The following is a 23,013-nucleotide window of genomic DNA, read 5'->3' as shown; positions in this document are numbered from 1 at the left end:
TGTGTGTAGTGCTGCATTATTGGATGCATTTCTTCTTCGAACAACAAGAGAGAAAGTTTCTGACTTCAAATGTACACGAACTTGAGAGAAGACAAAAGGCTCTCCCCGTCAACGGACATTGCAGACATATTTCTGTCTGTATGACAGTAATATTGGACTGTAGCTCAAAGACTGACAGACTTTAGGGTGTGTTATTGTTCAGTGTGTGGAAGTGCAGCCAGAAACCATGAAGAGCTGTTCAGGATGTAAAGCCCTCGATAGGCTTTTCTCTTGCCTTGAAAGCACTCGCTCCATGCCCTGCACGTATTCTCATGAACTATGGATCCAGAACTGGAGCTACACATCTTCACCTTTAGCGGCATGCTATGAAAGTGCTTTCACTGCTGCATTTAGTGCACATTTCTACTTTACCTCAGCAGCCACAGCACACATGGATGAGGAAGCGTCTCAATAATGTTTGCAGATATTTGAATACGGTGAGGTGTGTTTGAGTTATTCATCTGAACAGTCTAAATACTGATATGGCTACATAGGTTGAAGCATGCGTACAAGGTTGCCTAAACTAATATGTGGCCCATGAAAAACACAAAGACCTGGAACATTTCTGCTTAAATAGCTCAGCAACGCGCCATCTAGCAGGCTGGACATATGATAAATAGCTCTCTGGGTGGAAGTGGAAAAATAAATTCCTCATAGATTACGAGCTGACCTACATGTGTGATACCACAGCAGAACAGAGCAAGAATGTACTTGTGTGTGTGTGTGTGTGTGTGTGTGTGTGTGTGTGTGTGTGTGTGTGTGTGTGTGTGTGTGTAATACAAACAGGACTTCCTTGGGAAGTGACGATTGCTCCGAGTGCTGTTTTAAGGAAATGTACTTGGTTCATTTTCAGTATTAGCCGTCTTGATTTCATTGCACGTTCATAGCAACAGCATGTTATTACTATTAAACATCATTTAGAAAACATACCAGAGAGAAGGTAATACATGCCTACAACAGTTCACAACCATGTAACCAGAGCAGGCACAAAGACTTACAGTGTGTTGAGGTTCTTCAATCGTCTGAAGGAAGCTGGTTGTAAATCCTTGATTTTATTGAACCTCAGGTCTCTGTAGAGCAGAAGAAATCATATTTATCAAGTATGTTGTAGACTTGGAAGGCAATACACATCAGCATGAACTGGAGTCCACAGCAGAGCCTCACAAAATAATCCTGAAGGATGATTGGAAATGTTACTCATTTCAGGAGAATGCCTTTGTCCAGCTTTAATCAAGAGGGCAGATCTAGAGAAAGAAAACCATCAGCAGGTCTCAGTATCATTCTCCTTCAACTTCCTCATTTACAGAGGCTATGTCATGACAACAATATGCTTTGACATAATGGCACTAATCCCTCTTGGTCTTACAAAGAATGACTCAGCGCCCTGTGAAGGTGAAGTCATTCCTTCAGCCATGTGGCATTACCAACCACAGCATGACAAGCGATGTGAAAGTGGAACACTGATGTTATGTTTGTGGAACTTCGGCTGTAAGCCATCTGATCTTCAGCTAAGCCATTTGCTAAATGTATTTTCACAAGATGAGATGTGTAAGTGGAAGCAGGCATTCATACGAGGAGCATTTAGAAAGAGTTTACATCATTCCTAACAGCATTCACACCCTACCAATGTACGGGCTGCTTTGTCCCACAGCTACAGCTACCACAGTACACTGTTGCATTATTTGACCCAGCATGGCATCCTGAGAAAAGAGTCTCCTGAAAACACTTCCAGCCAAAGAGAGGAACCACACAGCAGATGTATCACAGCAGTGAGGAAAGGGAGGACTACATCCTTCCTCCTAGAAGGCCCAACTCCCCCAGTAAGAGCTCAACTGTCTCCCAGCATTCAGTCAGCCAATGACCTTACAAAGCAGATACTCTGAGACTGGGTCACACAGACACAATGTTCTCCAATGATTATGCAGAACGGCCCAGACGCCAGGGTGATGAGAATGTAGAGATCAGTCTTTGCTCAGTTTGAAGGACACAACCTGTCCTGCTATGAAATCCATCCCAAGCTTTAGGGCTGCAGCAAATACTTCCAAACTTCATTCAGAACGTTGACCTTCCAATTCTGAATCAACATTTGAATGCTGTATTTTTATTCATTGCGTTCAAAGCTGGTATTTCAGCACAGTTGCAGATAAAGACCAGACTACACTGATATTAGTCTGACATAAAGAATTAAACTCCAGCGGTTCTAAGTGGGATTGCTTCTGACTCTTGTGATCCAATAACTCCAGTACATTCCAGTAAAGTCAAAATTGACTGATTAAAGATACAAGTCATTGGAAAACCTCAATAGAAGCTTTGTGTGTAAAAAAAATGACTTTCGGTACAGCCCTACCAGGTTTGCATATGTATTTTACACAGCGTCGGAAATACACGAGGGCAAAGGGCAAAACTGCCCCGAAGAAATATAATTTTGCCCCCGATTACACTAGGAGAGGGGCAAAAAATGCCCCCATAATTTCCTCTAATAATAATGATAATTTAATGAACTTGTCAAAAACATCGTAGCCTATATGACCCGGTCCTGTTGCCATAGAATGTTTTTGATTTTCGCCTTGGCTGATGTTGCGTGTGAGTGAAGAACCGAACTTTCTAAACGAATAAATAAATGGAGCGCTTCTTAATCAGACCTGTGACTGCGAGACTGCGGTCAACTCAGCAGACACTTACATGTTAGTGCACCTATATGCTGAAATTCACGGTAAACGCATTCAAACGGCACAGATCGGGAGCGAGCGAAGGACTTTGAAAGTTAGCGGAAAGATTAACGTGAGACAACATCCGGTTTCTTCAGACGAACATCCGGTTTTCAGAATAAGATGCCAACAAAGTATACATATTGCATAATGGAAATTAGATTAAATGAATTATATTCACATTAAGTATAAAACATGCTACCTGCATCTCGTGAGTTAAAGGGAAAATACACCTAAATTGTGCGTAAAGTGTCTTTATTCTTTGATTTGAGGGTTGCTGGAAATGAATAATACCTGACTGACAGTCAATTAAGATATTTTACTAAGTAAAAACTCTGAACTAAATTTGTACCTTGAAACGGCACATTTTTGAAATTGTTAAGGTGCTATAAAATTGTTTTTCTCAAAAATTCCACACAATGACTAATGCATAAGTTCAGGACAAAAATGGGTAATATCACAATATTTGAGGTGCTACAAAAATGTTTTTCACAATAATTCCATACAATGACTGATGTATATGTAATCAAGGCATCATTGACTTAATAATTGTTAATAGTTGTTTAAAAAATGTAATAATAACAAATAACAACAAAGAAATAAGAATAAATTGAATATGATTGTCTGATTTATGTTTGTTTTTTGTTCAAAAAATCTAAGAAAACACTTTGAATCTGTAGACTACTGCCTAATAGTCTTATTATTGCCATTTGCCATTATTGCCAATGCTGCGTTCACACCAAACGCGTCGCGAATTATTCGCGCGAGTAGATTACATACAAAGTCTATGAACAGACGCGATGAGACTGTCGCAGCGCGAATCTGCAATGGCGCGTCGCGATGGACGCGAATCCGCGTCAAACGCCAAATCGCCCCGACGCGCGAGTTGAAATTTTTCAACTTCTGCGAAATATTCGCGTTACGCCCCGGCGCGATAGCCTATCAGCGTTGAGTTGCTCCCCCTGTTATCAGTGACGTCCTGCCGTTGTTGAATCAGGAAATAAATACTGTAGCCGTCTGTGTTCACCCAGAGCTCCACGATACCTCATATCAATAGAGACCGGACCAAACTACGTGTATAAATGTGTGTGTGTACAGCTGTAGTAAACAGCGACTTGTGTGGCTTGCTAGACACAGTGAATACAGCTCGATAAAATCCATGGAGCTCCTCTGGACAATATTATGAACCCAGACATGACGGCGTTTAGTTTCCCGAGATATCTGTGACTTACACAACACATACTAAGCAGAAATAGAGGTTATTTTTTCCATGGTTAATGGCGGACAGTTGAACGGCTTTCAGGGCCCGCCCCCTCTCCGGCGCGTCCAGCGCGAATGAACACTTATTCCCCGGCGTTTTGTCCTGCGGCGCGATGGACGCGAATATGCGGCGCGATGAATTCGCGACGCGTTTGGTGTGAACGCAGCATAAGCCTAAATAAGTATATTTATTATTTTGAACAAAGGTTGAATGTTATTTCACAAGTGCCCCCAATTTTTTTTAAATGCCCCTGGATTTCAGTCAGTGGGGGCAAAAATTGCCCTCTAAAAAATATGTAAATTTCCTACCCTGATTTTACATGCTGTATTTATCCATTATTTAGCATTAATCTAATATATTTCCCTTTGTGCACATTGGGCAAAGTAAGACCCATAAAGCTATACATTCCTGAGTTTTTGGTTCCTCATATTTCTGTGAACATGAGGGCCAAATGATTTGCTATCAACTGACTTCATTGTGGGTGAAATGTTCGGTCATTGGCTCTGTAACAGCCTTCACATGTGGATGCAATCAGAGGGAGTCCCACTTCTTCACACGCTGACTTCCTTCCATTAGACTGTTGCCCTGTCCACACTACTCCGTTTCTCCTTGGATGCAGATTTGTCAAATAGAAACGATCTCCGTCCACACGGGAGTTTCAGCATCATTCTCGAGTTGATCTGCGTCCACACGGCAGCCGTCGAAGGCGGACAGCACGTGACCATTAACTACACTGGGCATGCGCGTGACGGTGTAAACAGGAAGTGAATTGCTTGCTTAGTTAAAAAAAAAAAAAATACTCGCTCTCTCTCTCTCTCTCCAAATTTACTTTAACATCAACACTTACACATAAACGTTTACTAGATTATGGGTCCATCAATGTGGTCTCTCACTCGTTTCCTCCGTGTTGTTGATGTCTGTTCTCACTAGTAGCTCTGAACGTCATGTCCGCCTAGCTAGCTTCTAAGCTAATTTTAACATTACCGCCAATGGAGAAATGCTAACCGCGATTAGCATTACAGCGGTGCGGGTCTATCTCTCTCACATCAAATTTACTTTAAAATCAACACTTGCACGTAAACGTTTACTAGAATATGGGTCCATACATGTGGTCAACACACGTCTCTCACTCTATTCTGCTCTTCCTTCGTGCATAAAGCTTAGCAGATCGCTAACAGTAGATCCGTGAAATAAAGACCATGGAATCCATAGAAGAGTTTCAAGACTTCAGTGTGAATCTTTATTTGTAAAACTGTGGAAGCACAATATGAAATATGGCTTTACGAACTGTCCCTATACACATTACACGAATACAAAACAACAATCCATGATATAGCCAGCATGTACATAGAATATATCTACGTACATATTTTCATGCTCCATAAATACATACTTACAGACTAAGGTCTCTCAAGGCTACCAAACGGAAGAAGTAAAACGTTAGAGCAGCATGTCTTCTCATTAGAATCTAAAAACAACGAGCTGCTCCATAGGGCTGATGCCGGTCACGCCGCTCGCTAATCACTCCAATAACAGCTGCTTCCTCCACAGAAATGCAGACTTTTACTGCATAGCTGCTGCTAGCTGTTGTGCTAGCAGCAACATCATGTAGCTGTTGTGCTAGCAGCAACGCTTGCAATTAGTTATCCATGTTGAAATGAATAGCTGGTAGCCCAGTTTGTTTTCTTCCGGGTACGGGTCATGTGATAGTGAGTGTGACGAATCAGGGACGGAGACGTCATGGTTGCCAAGAACCAATCCAGTAGCGAACACGGGTGTGGGCGTAATTTTTTCTAAGCACATCCGTATCCGACCGTCCACACGCAAACGCAACCCCGGAGTTCTCAAACACCTCCAACCTCGCCGGAGTTTTCAGATCCCTCCGTTTAGGGTGCTCCAAAACTCCGGCGTAGTGTGGCCGCTCAGTGTAAACGTAGCAAATACGGAGTAATGTGGACATGGCCTGTGAGCGAGTGCAAGGATTTGCGTGGAACGTCCTTCAGCTATGATGATACTGTTGCTTCTGGCATCACCTTCAGTATGTGTGTGAGAAACCTCACTGAGATTTTTAATGTCAAGATAAGACATCAACAGGTTTAATGCACCGGGAGCACTGAGGAAATGTCACAAAGGTGTTGAGTGGAGAGAGGGTTGAGGGTTTTCACTGCTGGGTGAACAGGTACAGCACCTCTCTCACCTCCCAAGCAACGGGCCCAGGGTGCAGAGTGCTCCCCCGACATGCTGAGGCAGGGCTGTCCTTCCTATGTGCCTCCAGCTAAGAGAGATAAGGTGAGGAGGAGAGCAGCGCTACGTGCTGGTTCAAGCAGCAGCCATCACAAGTGCATACATGAAGGCACTGCTTGTGATCTCTGCTGGAGTCAGTCTAGTCAATGGAAGGGTCACAGCATTCATTCAAAGCTTTACCTTGAAGTGGCTCACACAGTGCTGTCCTCTATACTGTCAGCACATGCATCCAAACCCCTTCAAGACCTACTGTCCTGACTTCTCTCACTAGTGATTGCTGAGGGTCAATGTGAGTTTGTTAACTGAAGCATTTGTCCTGGTTGGTGGGTATTATTTTGGCCGTGTGTACGTGTGTCTCACTGGTTGAGTGTTATCTGTGGCAGCAGGCTGTGTTTACAGCACTAGCTGCAGATGGAAGGTGTCTGGAAGTATCAGCACCGATCTATCCCACAAGAGCTCTCAGGCGAGCAGTGAGTGAGACTGAAAGGTGTCTTTTGACTCTGAACTGTGCCGTGTGTTTGAGTGATTGTATTGTCTGTGGATCTGTTAGTAATGGCTGCCCATCCACCAGAGCCCAGAGACAACCACATCTACAACAAGATCAGCAACAAGGCTCTTCTTTTATGATGCTAATTCATAACAGTAACACTAATACAAATGCTCCTGTGGCAAGCATGACAGCAACATCCCCAATTGTTACAAATAAACAGGAAGTAAGGACTATACTTAGTCAGAGGAACAAGAGGATCCATCAGGCTGCTTTGTGACGCTGTACTGAAAGGCAGCGGTATGTATGGAGCACATTTAGTAAACAAAGCATTTGTCTTCAAGAAATCGTTCATTGAGTGTCCACAAAAAATGAGCGTTTTTATGATATTTGTTCCCATGGATGTGTATTGATGGCACTGTGCCGGCAGCTGTAAGCAGCAGAGGCTCACACACTATTCTTGGTGTTGACAAAACGCAAAGCTGGCTCAGTAATGACGGAGCCATGGGAACGTGACAGTTATAGCATTAATACAGTGAGGGAAAAGCTAAAGATCATTTGTCACTTACACACACTTAGGCTCATCATTCAAGTTGCCGCGGTGATAAGAGCGGAGCCCAGCGACTACAGGAAAATGATTTTGAAGTAAAAGATGTAATGAAGGTGTACTCCTAGTGAGAGTTCTCTACTGTACAAGAGACTGAAAGCCTCATTTTATCATCACATTCTGTTGTTTGCACTGCAGCTTTTTGGCATAAACTAAACTCAAGGCTTACATCTCTCGAAGATCATTAGAATGAGCTGTTTAGACTACACACTGTTTGGGACCCGCTGTATGTGAGATTGAAGAGCAGTGAGTGCACTGAGGTGATGTAGGGACAGAGTAACTCACACAGGACAATTACACTGCTTACTGGGCAACACGTTTCACACAGCAGCAGCTCTACTCACACTACGTCCACATTCAGTACCGTGTGAAAACACTTTGCGTCTAAGCCTCTTCTTCTTCTTTGTCGTCTTTTCACTTGGCAGACAACCAAACTATGAATCGCAGCCAACATCTGGTAAGGACTGACTTTATCATTATTTCATTGTTGAATTATGTCGTCTGACAACATCAACATCCACACTGTTTATTAACAACACCTTTGCTGTATGATCAGCTGCATCCACATTTACACGTGTAACCAGATCCATGTGGGCGTGGTCTCAGGGGGCGACACATGTACTACAATCCTTCTATGCGAGTCCTCCTGTAACTTAATACGTCAACAAAGGATTCACATCAGTGGATTCTAAATGGAACACATCCCTGTGGTGGGCCTGGATGTGGCCACAAGCCCCCATCAGTTGGTAACGGTAAACATAGCAACAGACAGCTGTCAAATCAAAATGGGATTGATGGAAGTAAATGATCAGTGACACTGATAACAACCATGTGCTCCCTTAGCCAGGCACTCACAGTGAAGTGATTCACTACCAGGATGTCTCTACACTGCGGTCAAGTCAGCAGACACTCAGATCTCCGTGGTCAACTCAGCACACTTAAATTGTAGTGCACGCTGAAACTTACGGTAAACGGCACAGATCGGGAGCGAGCGAAGAACTTTGCAAAGTTAGCGGAAAGATTAACGTGAGACAACTTCCGGTTTTCTACAGACGAACATCCGGTTTTCAGAATAAGATGGCAACAAAGTATACATATTGCATAATGAAATTAGATTAAATGAATTATATTCACATTAAGTATAAAACATGCTACCTGCATCTCCTGAGTTAAAGGGAAAATACACCTAAATTGTGCGTAAAGTGTCTTTATTCTTTGATTTGAGGGTTGCTGGAAGTTAATAATACCTGACTGACGGTCAATTAAGATATTTTACGAAGCAAAAACTCTGAACTGAATTTGTATCTTCAAATGGCACATTTTTTAAATGTTTAAGGTGCTATAAAAATGTTTTTGAAGTGTAATAAAAGGTATTTTCTCAATAATTCCAGACAATGACTGACATGTATGTGTTGGGGACATCGTTGACTCCACCCATACTGAATATTAGACATTTTTACTGTCCTAATTAAGAGATATTTCAAATTAAAGCTCATACATTTGAATTGAGAAAATATCTAATAAATGGATATTTGAAGTGTAATAAAAGGTATTTTCTCAATAATTCCAGACAATGACTGACATGTATGTGTTGGGGACATCGTTGACTCCACCCATACTGAATATTAGACATTTTTACTGTCCTAATTAAGAGATATTTCAAATTAAAGCTCATACATTTGAACTGAGAAAATATCTAATAAATGGATATTTGAAGTGTCCATCCATCCATCCATTTTCCACCGCTTATCCGGGGTCGGGTCGCGGTGGCAGCAGGGCAAGCAGGCCGACCCAGACCTCCCTCTCACCGGCAACATGTTCCAGCTCATTCTGGGGGATCCCGAGGCGTTCCCAGGCCAGCTGGGAGATGTAATCTCTCCAGCGTGTTCTGGGTCTTCCCCGGGGTCTCTTCCCAGTTGGACGTGCCTGGAAAACCTCCAGTGGGAGGCGTCCAGGAGGCATCCTAATTAGATGCCCGAACCACCTCAGCTGACTCCTTTCGACGCGAAGGAGTAGCGGCTCGACTCCAAGCTCCCTCCTGATGACCGAGCTCCTTACCCTATCTCTAAGGCTGAGCCCGGCCACCCTACGGAGGAAACTCATTTCGGCCGCTTGTAGCCGCGACCTTGTCCTTTCGGTCACGACCCAGAGTTCGTGACCATAGGTGAGGGTAGGAACGTAGACCGAGTGGTAAATTGAGAGCTTTGCCTTCCGGCTCAGCTCCCTCTTCACCAAGACGGTCCGGTGCAGCGCCTGCTTTACTGCTGCAGCTGCACCGATCCGTCTGTCGATCTCCCGCTCCATCTTACCCTCACTCGTGAACAAGACCCCGAGATACTTGAACTCCTTCGCTTGAGGTAGGCACTCCGTCCCCACCTGGAGGGAGCAATCCACCGGTTTCCGGCAGAGCACCATGGCCTCAGATTTGGAGGTGCTAACTCTCATCCCCGCCGCTTCACACTCGGCTGCAAACCGTCCCAGTGAATGCTGGAGGTCACGATCCGAGGAGGCTAACAGGACCACATCATCTGCAAATAGCAGAGAGGCGATCCCGAGACCCCCGAAACTGACGTTCTCCGCCCCCAGGCTGCGCCTAGATATCCTGTCCATGAAAATCACGAACAGGACCGGTGACAAAGGGCAGCCCTGGCGGAGGCCAACACCCACCGGGAACGTGTCTGACTTATTGCCGAGAATGCGGACACAGCTCCTACTGCAGTCGTACAGAGACCGGATCGCCCGTTGTAACGGGTCCGGCACCCCATACTCCCGCAGCACCCCCCACAAGATCCCCCGAGGGACCCGGTCGAAAGCCTTCTCCAAGTCCACAAAGCACATGTAGACTGGTTGGGCAAACTCCCAGAGCCCCTCCAGTAGTCTTGCGAGGGTAAAGAGCTGGTCCACTGTTCCACGGCCGGGACGGAATCCGCACTGCTCCTCTTGAAACTGAGGTTCGACAAGCGGTCGGAGCCTCCTTTCCAGCACCCTGGCATAAGCCTTCCCCGGGAGGCTGAGTAGTGTGATACCCCGGTAATTCGAGCACACTCTCCGGTCCCCCTTTTTGAAGATGGGAACCACCACCCCGGTCTGCCATTCCATGGGCACTGATCCCGACCCCCATGCGACATTGAAGAGGCGTGTCAGCCAGGACAGCCCAACTATGTCCAGCGCCTTCAGCATCTCAGGGCGGATCTCATCCACCCCCGGCGCCTTGCCACCAAGGAGCTTTTTAACTACCTCAGCGACCTCTGCCAGGGATATAGGTGAGCCTCCCCCTAGGTCCTCAGGCGCTGCCTCCTCTGCAGAGGACATGTTGGTCGGGTTTAGGAGTTCCTCAAAGTGCTCTTTCCACCGCCCGACGATGTCCTCCGTCCGGGTTAGCAGTTCCCCCCCCCCTGCTGAGAACAGCCTGGGGTAAGCCCTGCTTTCCCTTCCTGAGCCGTCGGATGGTTTGCCAGAACCTCCTTGAGGCCAACCGAAAGTCCTTCTCCATGGCCTCCCCGAACTCCTCCCATTTTTCCCATATTTGAAGTGTAATAAAAAGTATTTTCTCAATAAGTCCAGAAAATGACTGACATGTATGTGTTGAGGACATCGTTGACTCCACCCATACTGAATATTAGACATTTTTACTGTCCTAATTAAGAGATATTTCAAATTAAAGCTCATACATTTGAATTGAGAAAATATCTAATAAATGGATATTTGAAGTGTAATAGTGTAAATGAAGTGTAGTACGTTTCACATACAGTCAGCACACTGAGCACAGATAGTGAAGAGATAGAACTGCTACTGTGTAAAGAGAATACTGCTGTTAAAAAGCACCTGATTTGTTTAAAGTGTTTGCAAACCAAATGTTATTGCCCTTTTGTTCATATAGCAGTACTTTTAAAATAAAAGTGCGCAATACACTACTTTTGAATTCATTATTGAACTTTGCCATAACAATGAGATTAATCGCAAAAAATCCATGCGATTAATCGCGATTAAAAATTGTAATCGTTGCCCAGCAATTAAATTACTAATAATTGCATAAAGGAGGAAAGTACTTTATTTGTAGCCTATTAAGTGCTGCAGAATAGATTTTTTTTTTTTTTTGTCTTTTTTTGCTGCACAACTGGGAAAAGTTTTTTATATATATTTTAGATATAGAATATACTGTTACTGTATATTGGCATTTTAGCAGAACGTTTTTTATTCATTTATTTAATTATTTATTTATTATTATTATTATTTCTTTGAATCCTAGAAACACCCCTGATATCAACGAAGACTTTTTTAGATGGCGGGGGGGAGGGCGGACTGGAAGTGTCCCTACCAATGCTGAGACCAAACCTACGCCCTTGGTCTCTACAGCTGTTCAATAATGTTCTGGACAACTAGGGAGGAGCCACACAGACAGGATATCACTATATCTAGTCGATTTCATTATGCACCGCTCTACATGACTTCACATTTGCAATCTGTTAAATATGTGGAAAACCTGCAGAAACCAGTGCACAGGTGAGCAGCTGAGCCACCACACGCAGATAGCTCCTCTGTACCACAGCAATAATATGTGTCCTCAAACTCCTGCACATAATGGTGAGGATGAGACGAATAGAGCAAACCTCAGCATCACAAACAGCAGGCAGCACTAACAATGACACAGCATTCAACGTGTTTGTGTGTGACAAAGGATTGTCCTGCATCCATGTTTGTAGCTGAACGGTCAGACCACTGGCATGATGTACAGCCTGAGTTGTGTTACCGCTCAGCAATGACTGGAAGTGAGAGGACAGCTGGACTGCATTTGCTAAGAAAACAACCACTCTCACAGCACTAGCAACAGAAAATATCTGGCACTGCCACTGATGTGCATATCTGCAACCATGGCATTCACCACGGTAGGTTTAAACCGTTCTGTGTATTAACAAAGCAAACTAAAGTCATATGATGCCCAACTGTTCAAATGGGGACTATAGCTGCAAGGAAAACGTTCCAGAAGAGGTTTCTCTAAATTCTTGTCTGAGCCAGGACGACGAGTGAACCTGGCTGCTGCCCAACTCAACCAGCATCTGAGTTCCATGTGTGGACCTCTCCTCTCATTCTCTCCCCCTCTAGTCAGGGGAGTCGTTTGGCTGTGTGACACATGCCCAAGTGGGCTTGCCAAGGACTCTTGGGCGTGCATGAGTCATTCTTAAACAAGAACATGGCCGGCTCCTTGCTCGGTTGGAGGAACAGTGAACCAGGATCTCCAAACATGGCTGGTTCTCTGCAGAGCACATCCTGTGTAAAAACGACATGGATTTGCTTCTTGTGAAGGGAGTGCTGGTGAACAGCAAGAGCCCTTCAAAACCCTACACAACCTTTCCTTAACCCCTGTCCCATCCAGGTCTGCTCACAAATATCCTTTCTTCAGCTGGGAATGCTGAGCAAGTATCTGCCCAATTAATGGCGATGCATTCAGGACTTTTCCTAGGCATCTGTTGGGCCTTTTCTGACCTTTACTTACAGTATTTGTCGCTTGCACTTACGTCACTGAGCCAATGTACAGCGCAGGCCACAGCTGGTACCACTGTTCTCCACAGGATAGTCAAACCCACAATGTTACATCATTTTAGACCAACATGTGGTTTTGCGTTAATTTGTTAGAAGCTGCCTTGGCCCTCCATGAAGAACAGTATTCTATCAAAGTGGCTGTACACATTTCTGCAGTGCAGTAAGCTTTGAACTGTAATCACCATCAATATGGCTAGTAAAAAAAGGTTTAAAATAACCAGAATTCTGGATTTATTCAAGAACTTATTGAGAGGAAATGTTCTCCTAAATTCACCAGCTGTCCTGCATTGGATGGGCAAAGGAAGGGGCCAGTGGAGGTCCTGTCAACAACTATCTTGGGCCCGATCTCGCTGTGCAAATGAGTGAAGCTTTGGGGATTTCTGGCTTTGCATTCCATAATGCTGCAGAGACCGAGCGCCTCACAAAGCCTGACTGCAGCAAATTCCACACAATGGAACTCCACTTTCCCTCCCTGACTCACTAGCTAGTCTCAGTGAGACCAGCCACTGTTTTGGGCCGTGAGCCGGGTGAGGGGTAAAAGACCTTTAGACAGAGAACAATGGCTGGCTGCTGACCACCAGGTAGTTCTCCATGCAGAGCTCACAAATGTGTCTGCTTATCACAGCCATTACCAGGCAGAACCATGCTGTGCAGCTACAACCTGTGACACAATCAACCCCGACTAAACTCACTCAGCAGCCCTCCTGTCCAAAACACCAGATTCTACTCATGATCTGGACACACACACACAAAGCTAACATTGAACACAACTTTTAACTTCCTACTACTTCTGTGAAGTATGCAGTTTGTACAGTAACTGTGTTGAAGAACCTCATTCATGACAGGACACTAGAAACGTCAGTCCTGATTACCGATATCTGGGCTTTGGGTATCAGCTGATACAGAGTACTGATCAATACCAGTGTCCATTGGAATACGTCCCTGTGCTGGAATCACACAATTACAAAGGACAAACTAGTGCGTTGACAGATTCACAAACTGTACACACGGGTACAGAACGGCCCCTGGGTCACAGTGGTGAAAGTATTTGTTCTTGTTACATCACACTTAAAGCACCATAAAAACAAGATACAAATATATTTCAAGAGTACAAGCAAGCAGCCAAGATGTCCGAACATGGAACACAGAGCTACTGACTTGTGAAATAAAATCATCTGTTACACTACCTAACTGTGATGCTGCACGTCGTCTAAAGAGGAGGCACAAAGGAGCCGAGAGAGAACATGTGAGGGAGATCTCCCCCGAGACAAAAGGGAGTTTTGTGTGTACGTATAACTATCGCTTAGCACATGACTAATGAACTGAGCACTGACTCTGGAGCGCGTCTTCTCATCCTCTGACTATCACTGATCTAGTTAGCCGTTAGCTCCCAGTGGGTCAAAACAGAGCTAACAGCTAACGGAGCTAAACACACAGAGACAGTAAACTGCAGTTTAATGTGACAACACTACAAGTTAACAGTACATAAATGTATTGAAGTACTTTAACAGAGTACAGATTGGAGGGAAAAGTACTTTGAGATTGGAGTTACAGACAGTTTACATCACTGTTTACATTTTACCAAATTTCTGTCAGAGATGAAATTAACCAGATACATTTACTCCTATTCTGTCCTGAAGTACACTGCTGAGGTACTTGTACTTTCATAACAACAAAGTGCATGTAGCCCTAATGATTACAAAGTGCTTTATACATATCAAACAATAAGTAACAGTGATAACAGTGATTCAGAGATATAATCTGAATATGTTAGTGTGCCTAAAAATATAAATAATATATTTTCTGGATATCTGAATGGTGTTTTTATCGAGCCACTAACGACTTACAACTATAGATGATAATAAAGTAAAGAAACAACATTTTGGTTTTGGGACGGATTACCTTCTTCTTGAGCTGCTGAGGTAATACCAGTAAAAAATACTTCACATTTGATAGTGCTAATGTAAAAGTAATCATTTCTCAAACACCAGCAAATCCCCGGGAAGATATGCAGCAGTGTCATTACAGAGGAAACGCAATCCACCGTCATGCCTCAAACAGAAAGGCCTTTGAGAAAACAGCTGAAAAACTATTTAGGCCGCACATAACCTAACGAATCTGGGGAAAAACGTCCATGTTCCTCATTCCAAGTGTCATGGAGAAAAGCTGTTGGCACAAAGCCCACATGCAGCAGTACTTCTGAGCCAATACTTATATTCTCTACTGCCGTGGCCCACAGGAAACACAAAGATATGTTTTGAGTTTCAAGAAGTTGAAGAAGACACAACTACTCCTTGTTTGAAACAACTCTAAAACTAATCATATGATGTCATCCTACACATGATACTGTATGCATATAGAGATGCATATAGAGTGTCCCAGTCTACTGAGAGCTAAAGTGAGTCCCCCACGTGCACTGAGATAAAGACACAACAAAGATAATCAGCAGTATGTTCACCCTGGTGCAGATGTGGGCGATCGATGTGGATCTCACACGGACGTCAGCGACTAAAGCATCACGATGATGAAGGACATTCAATGAGCAACAAAACTGCTTGAAATCATGCCAGCGAGAATACAGCTTTAAAAATATACTAATAAAGAAAAATGTATTAAATAAGTAAGTAGGAGTATATATTTGTAATGTTTAAACTATGTTTTGTTGCCCAGCAACAGATGTGAACAACGGCTTTACCTGTCCATCAGATTACACTACCTGTGTGCTAAAGGGTTGTATGGTGGATCATCTCACACTCTTATGATAGCATCATTGGGAATTCCTAGATGGCATGCTGCCAGGTTGGAAGAGGAATGCAGTGCCTATACATATGCAGCATATAGCTACAGGTCAAGAGTCTCTAGAAGCTCTACCACGATGACTTCATCCTGCTAAACTCTTCAAACCTCAGGACCCTTGTTGCAACAGTATCGCTCAAACGTTAACCGTAGACCAAAGGAGAGAATACTCTTACAGTTAGAAGCTGTACACTCCTCTCATCCATTTACACCACCACGCTATGAGGCTTAGTTTGATCAGCCGCAGCAAACACACCACAAACTGCAGCCAAGGAACCGGCTCTGAGGTGAGCTCGAGTGCGGTGTCTCGGATCGTTCCCTGCAGACGACCAGTTTGGGGCTGAACATGTTATACAGCAGAATGAGTTAGAGCTGGGCCGGAAGTAGGAACCTCATTCGTGTCCTGACATGACAGCCGAGCAAGGGGGGGAAAGCGACAAGTGGCTTCTGCTTCAAAGCTCAGTAGCATGAAGGCTTCTGGGAAACCACAGCATGCTCTCCTGATTTAGACTACACAAGACCTGAACAAGCCTTTCATTGCTGTGGAGGCTTTTTATCTTTCCTTTGGGGGTATCTGGGCAGGGCTGCCCCATGGGCTCCTTCAAGGCTGTGGGCTGACCCCAAATGACAAGAGGACAAGGCTAATTCATGCTGCTGTGCTACAGGCTGGCTGAGTGGCTCTTTGTCCCACTGTGCACAGGCTGAATGAAGCTATTAATAGGTCCATGCAGTATGAACCAAATGCACAACAAGATCGCAGAGGCCAATTAAAGACAATGGGTGCCACATATTTGGGAGATTAGACAGATCTGTGGCCAGCGACATGAACTTGTTGAGTTGGGTGACTGCAGCAGAGAGCTCCTGACAACCAGGACCACGTTCACAAGTGCTTGTCAACTGAGAAGTATTTCCTTCCTTTCATCTCAGAGGGGGGAAGTCAAACATGGAGTTTAACCTGCAACAAAACCCATCCAAGCACAATGATGGCTTCTCTGACTACAGAGGAGGAAGCAGCTTTGGGAGCTGCTCCACATCGTGTCTCTGTGTGTCAGGAGCCATTGTTAGAAGCAAGCCCATTCGTCAAGTCTGTCCTTGAACTAGGATGTTTCCAGGACACGAAGGCGGTACACATTTCCCCAAAGCATGTCAACACTGATCTCACACTTATTGTCTAGCTGTATAGGTTTCAATAGAATTCATCAACGCATGCCTCCATGAAGGAGATGTTACACTTCAGTAGCTCTTCCATGTCAGGGAACTCTGGTGAGGAGCCTGGCCCTTCACATTGCTGGAGGCCGACTTCACCAGCTGTGTGACCCTAAAGCCCGTTCATTAACCCCTACAGCCAGCAGCTCAACTCACTGGCAGGTGTCACAAGTGGGTGAAAACGTTCCCAGACATTGTAGTAACCTCTGCACTACCACAGGACCCACACGACTACTTTAAGCAGTTACAAAAAGTTTGTTTTAACACTGTGAATAATGAACGCAAGGGATATCAGCCGTTATAACTTCACCACAGGCCTCAAATGTAGAAGTAATGAAATGCACAGGCGTTAAGCATTCATTGCAGTCCGGTCCGGTGTGCCCGGTGGGTGGGTGGGTTCCCGTTAGGTTTGAGGGGAAAAGCTACTTACAGAATGGTAGTCTGAAGAGAAACTGCTGGCACGGTTTCCAGGTTTAGATGCATACATCTCACGGTGGTTCGGAAGCATAAACAGCGACTCGGACAACAAAGCGCAAACTGCGGTCCGCTGGCGAGCAGTAACAAAGACACCGCGAGTAGACACGGAGAAAAGAGCTGGCCAGCCCGCAGCGCCATTGCTAGCAGTGAGCCGAGCCGAGCCTCTCACACACTAACGGAGAGTTGGCTCACCGGGGGGAGAGAGAGACAGGCAGGGAGGGAGGGAGGAAGGGGGAAAGGGGGAGAGAGCGAGAGAGAGGGAGTGTGTGGAAAACTGAGAGGAAGAAATTGACGATGTTCAGTTGTCGTAAAGGAACATGCCTGAGGCTGGGACATCTGCTGCCAATGCAGATAGGCTCGTGAGACATGAGACATTACAGTTGTGTCCTATAACTCGCGTGGTTGCGCCTGGGACACTGAGAAATAGGATCCACTGATCAGTGTGATTAGGCTAGAGGTGGACTGGTGTATGCCAATTCAAGTTGTACATAATATGAAAGTTTTTGTAATTTTAAATGTTTACACTCCTTATGAAAGTAAACAAAACGAGGATGAATACCTTCATAGACTCGCTTTTATATGTTCCTTTATCAAAGAAAGTGCATATACATGTATATTTGTTGTGGGGGATATGAACGCTGATATCTCGGATAATAACTCCCTGTTTGATCAACACCTCATGCAATTTTGTCAAGATAGCAAGTTGGTTCTTTCCAGCAAAGTGCTGTTGCCAGTACACATACAGCAGTGAAGCATGGTACAACCTCTGGGCTGGATCACTGTACTGTACAGCTGAGGCTCATGTCATGACTGTCTCCAGGATGATGCAATCCTGTATGAGCGGCTACCACAGATCACATACCTGTCTCTATGAGATTCAATGTTGAGAGTCGACCTGAGTTGATCAGTTATGATAATCATGAACAAAGGTTTGAAGTAGATTGGTCAAAACCACAATAGTGATCTATGCATAATGTATGATAAAATTGTGAATTGTCTAAATAATGGCAGTGAATCATTCTGCAAAAAAAGGGCTTAACAGCATAATCTTAGGCCAGGATGGAATGAATGTGTGTCTGAACTCCATCTAGAGGCTAAAGAAGCTTTTAAAAACTTGGTTTTATCAGGAAAAGCAAGATATGGTCCAGAGTGTGAACACAAGAAACACACACATGCTAGATTTAAATATGCTGCGCACTTTATTCAAATAAATGAACAGGCCATGAGGGCAAACTCCATGGCCAAAAAGCTTCAGCAGAGTCATGTCTATGATTTCTGGAGAGAACTTGAGGTGCAGTAACACTAAGATGCCCTGGCCATCCAACAGTGATGGGGCCACTGGTTCGGACAGTATTGCAGATCTGTGGAGTAAACATTATATTTTCAACAGTGTTAAGAGTGATGAATTTAATATTGGTGATGTTCCTAATGATGCTGGTGTGTTTATTAGACCTGATGATGAAGTGTTGTATGCCATTGAGAAATTGGCAGTGAACAAAGCATGTGGCCTTGACCAAATAACAGCAGAACATCTGAAGCATGCTAGCCACAACATTCCAGTGTTACTTTATGTGTTTTTATGGATTGTTGGCATACTTCCTGACTCTATGCTGTTTTATTAGTGCCAGTAATCAAAGATCAAACCAGTAAAATATCCAGCATTACTAGTAGCGTACTTACTAAAGTATTAGAACGAATTCTCTTAGATAGGCTTCAAGAATACATAATAACCACTGACAATCAATTTGTTTAAAAAACAACATAGCACAGACTTACAGTCAGGGCCATAAGTATTTGGACTATGACACAATTTTTCTAATTTTGCTTATTTACACAACTCCAATGGATTTGAAGCTAATCAGTCAATATGTGGTTGAAGTGTAGACTTTCAGCTTTAAGTCAATGGATAAAACCATTACAATGGAAATACAATGGAAAAATCGCAATGACCGTTTAGGAATTACAGCCACTTTTACACAGTCCCCCACATTTTCAGAGGCTCAAAAGTAATTGGACAAACTAACATAATCATTGTTTTTAATACTTGGAGGAAAATCCTTTGCTGCCTGAAGTCTGGCTCCCTCAGACATCACCAGAAACGGTGAGTTTCCTCCCTGGAGATGCTTTGACAGGCCTTTTACTGCAGCCTCCTTCTGCTGCTGGTTGTGGGTCTTTCTGCCCTCAGTTTTATCTTCAGAAAGTGAAAAGCCTGCTCACTTGGGTTGAGATCAGGTGACTGACTTGGCCATTGAAGAATATTCCATTCCTTTGCCTTAAGAAGCTCTTGGGTTGTGTTCACAGTATGTTTTAGGTCGTTATCCATCTGCACTGTGAGGCGCCGTCCAATCAGTTTTGTAGCATTATGCTGAATCTGAGCAGATAGTTTAGCCCTAAACACCTCAGAACTCATCCTGCTGCTTCTATCATCTGTGACATCACCAATGAACACCAGTGACCCAGTTCCATTGGCCATACATGCCCATCCAAAGCACTGCCTCCACCATGTTAGACAGATGATGTGGTTTGCTTTGGATCATGAGCCGTTCCTTTCCTTCTCCACACTTTTCTCTTCCCATCATTCTGGTACAAGTTCATCTTGGTTTCATCTGTCCAAAGAATCTTTTTCCTAAACTGGTCAGTCTTTTCCAGATGTTTTCTGTTAAAGTCTAATCAGACCTTCCTGTTCTTCAGTGTTACCAGTGGTTTGCACCTTGTTGTAAACCCTCTGTATTTAGATTCTTGAAGGCGTCTCTTGATTGTAGACTTTAACAATGACACGCCTACCTCCTCCAGAGTGTTCTTGACTTCAGTAGATGTTATGAAGGGTTTTTCTTCACCAAGGTACACCAATTTTTTTAACCCAATAATGGCCTCCTTCACTTGCATTGACACCTTTTTTGTCCGCATGCTGAGAGTTCCAAGGACCAGCTACCAACTGCAAATATAACATTTTGAATATACAGTATAAATAATACGGTAAAATAGGCTACAGGTAGGCCTATTTCAACAATGAAGTAGAAACTACTTGAGCAAATGTATTCCATCACTGAAGCGCAGGGCTCTGCAACCGGGCTCTGCAACCGGGCTCTGCAACCGGCATACCTACTGGTTACATGGAATGCAGCCGGTCATTATCAATGAAAGCAATTATGCCCGGTACACTTGTGCTTGTTCTGTCATGTTCAAATGTCTGCATTGAAAGAGAAATATGACAAAAATGAACAAAGGTCTGCAAAGAAAACACATTTTCACTTTACTAGCTTATTAACGTTAGCTTAGCTCGAGGGCCCCTGGTGCAGGTCCCGCATACTGCCACTAGTGGAGAGAGACAACATGAGCAACGTTAGCTACTGAGTAATAGCTATAGTGATAACTTACGCTAACAGCAAGCAAGAATAAAAAATGACATTATAGATAGCCTTCAAATTATTGTAAAGCACGGAGTCCACATTATTTTAGCACTAAAACGTTCATTGCATTAACACTAATGCTAGCTTATGTCTAAGATATATTTATTTTTCATGCTATGACTTAAAATATAATTGGCTTACTACTCTCTTTCAACGAACAGTGTAGGCTAATTAGCTTTACAATGAATCACAGGTGTGCATAATTAGGTAGGCCCAGCACTGGGTAGGCCCGTGGACAGTCTGTGGGTTTGTTGGCACTGGCGCACCAATCAGAAGCAAGAACAGGAACCACGCCTGTAACTACATGTTAAACAATTAAATACGTCCCCCATTAAATCAGTTGACATCCCAGTATTTCTAAAACACAGACAGATTTACATGAAGCCTGTCAACCAACACCATATCTGTGGCCTCCACCTACATCATTACTACGCTGAGCGCCTATGTTAATAGTTTGGGTTTGCTGACATCTGCTGGTAAATGTGGAGATGACACTACACTACCTTTGAAAGTTATCAGGTGTAATAGGCCTATATTTACTATTTTACGGGGCATTACCACACAGAGTGATGATATAGTGTAATTTTAAATAATTTATTCAAATGTACCTTTTTGTGTGTATTTGTGATGTAAATACCAACATCAGATAAACGTGTTTGGGTTTTAAAATAACATAACAGCCTAATGGAAAAACTGTGAATAGCTGTTCCGCTGAGTAAAGCTCCATGACTGTCTCACACCACACGTCCATCAATCACTGACAGTCAGCCCTCTTTTACGGAGCTCCTCACCAGAATATTGTACTTACAACCAATAAGCAGACTGGTAGTTTACGCCCTCTGATTGGTCTATTATATCAAATTGGAAATCCACTCAGTATCAATCCATGCCGGTGTTCCTGGTTGTTGTATTGTGTGGGTGAGAGAGGTAATTGTGTCTATTTGCTGGCATGCTGCTGTGTCATTGTTAGCATTTCCAGTGCTAGCAATGCTGTCCCATTGCTATTGTTAGCATTTCCACAGCCTGACAGACTGGAAGCAGCGATATACAGTGGAAGCATTGTTTCAGAATATTCTATGGACTGTGGTATTTTATTTACAGGGAGCATTCTATTATACCAATATGTATTGGCACGTTTAATTCTCACGGAGGCCCATTATTGCTCTCCATCCACTCTTGTTACTTCTAGAGTTAATCTAAATCTAAACCAAAGGCTATTTAGCATCCAAGGTCATATTTGAAGCCTCTTTTCAAGCTGATAAATGATCCACAGTACCCTCTAAGCTGCTCCACACCAAGAAGGAAATCAGATTCATGAATTACTGATGGATTACAAATCATGTCTACTCCAGAGAGGCTGAGTTGTCAGATGTAGCCCCGGAGGCTCATGTGAAACAATATAACACCATTTGCCTTGCTAGTTCAAATCATTCTGCTTTCTCCACTCAGGGCTGTTGGTGAACTGTGGCCTCAGAGGAGGACAGGAAACAGAGACACTCGCAGGTCAGCAAGATCAGTTTAGACGTCTCCTGGCAAGCTGTTGGGTCATGATGATGAACTTATTGACACGCAAATGCCAATGACTAATATTTACCATCTAATATGGTTCATGTGTCATTTGTGGATGTGAGAGCTGTGGCTATTCGACGAGGTAAGCCAGAGTGCAGGTGACTGACCAACAACACCGACGCATGTTCACCTCTGCAAATTATAGCTATAAAGGAGAAGTGAAATGAGAAGGCCAGGGCCAATGAAAGAAGGCACCCACCAGTAGACATTAAGCAACTGGACACACTGTGCTGTTCCATGAGATAGATGTTCATGGAGACGCTGGCTACATAAAGATGTCTCTGTAAAAGTGGAACAATGCCAGCCTGGAAGCTTGGAGGAGATAAGGAAGATGTACAAAATGTTCATATTTATGAATACAGTGTCAGAGAGAATTTCAATGGAAGATAATTAACAAATGTTTTAGAACACCACACGTTGTGGCAAAGATGAATCCAAATCAGTCAAGTAGATGTTGGCGGCACGGATGGATCATTGAACAGGCCTACGAGGCACAAGCACAGGAGCCCAAAGTGTAAGGGGTCCCCCTGGCCTTCACCGACAAAATGTCCCTCAAAGAGACACAACCCGACTACAAAGAGACACTAACAAAGTCAAAAGGGACTAAAACAAGATTAAAACAAGTATAAAGAGATGCAAAACAGATACAAAGAGACTCACAATGACGA

General features: G+C 43.8%; 1 protein-coding gene across 1 annotated transcript in view; it reads right to left on the bottom strand.

Annotated features, from left to right (window-relative positions):
- Window positions 1-17,504, bottom strand: part of LOC142966295 (peroxidasin-like) — a gene marked incomplete at its 3' end in the record, with an annotated part of 36,950 nt that extends 19,446 nt beyond the window's left edge. The window contains exons 1-2 of the mRNA XM_076106983.1: window positions 17,320-17,504; window positions 1,038-1,109 (exon numbers count right to left, since the gene is read on the bottom strand). Of these exons, the coding sequence (XP_075963098.1) occupies window positions 1,038-1,109; window positions 17,320-17,504 (257 nt within the window). The remainder of the gene's footprint in view (window positions 1-1,037; window positions 1,110-17,319) is intronic.
- Window positions 17,505-23,013: the final 5,509 nt, after the last annotated feature.

Source organism: Anarhichas minor, unplaced genomic scaffold, assembly GCF_050575085.1.
Source record: "Anarhichas minor isolate MPS153535 unplaced genomic scaffold, ASM5057508v1 ptg000037l, whole genome shotgun sequence".
Classification (NCBI taxonomy): Eukaryota; Metazoa; Chordata; class Actinopteri; order Perciformes; family Anarhichadidae; genus Anarhichas; species Anarhichas minor.
Note: the sequence above shows the minus strand (reverse complement) of the source record. Positions and strands in the feature narration are given on the sequence as shown.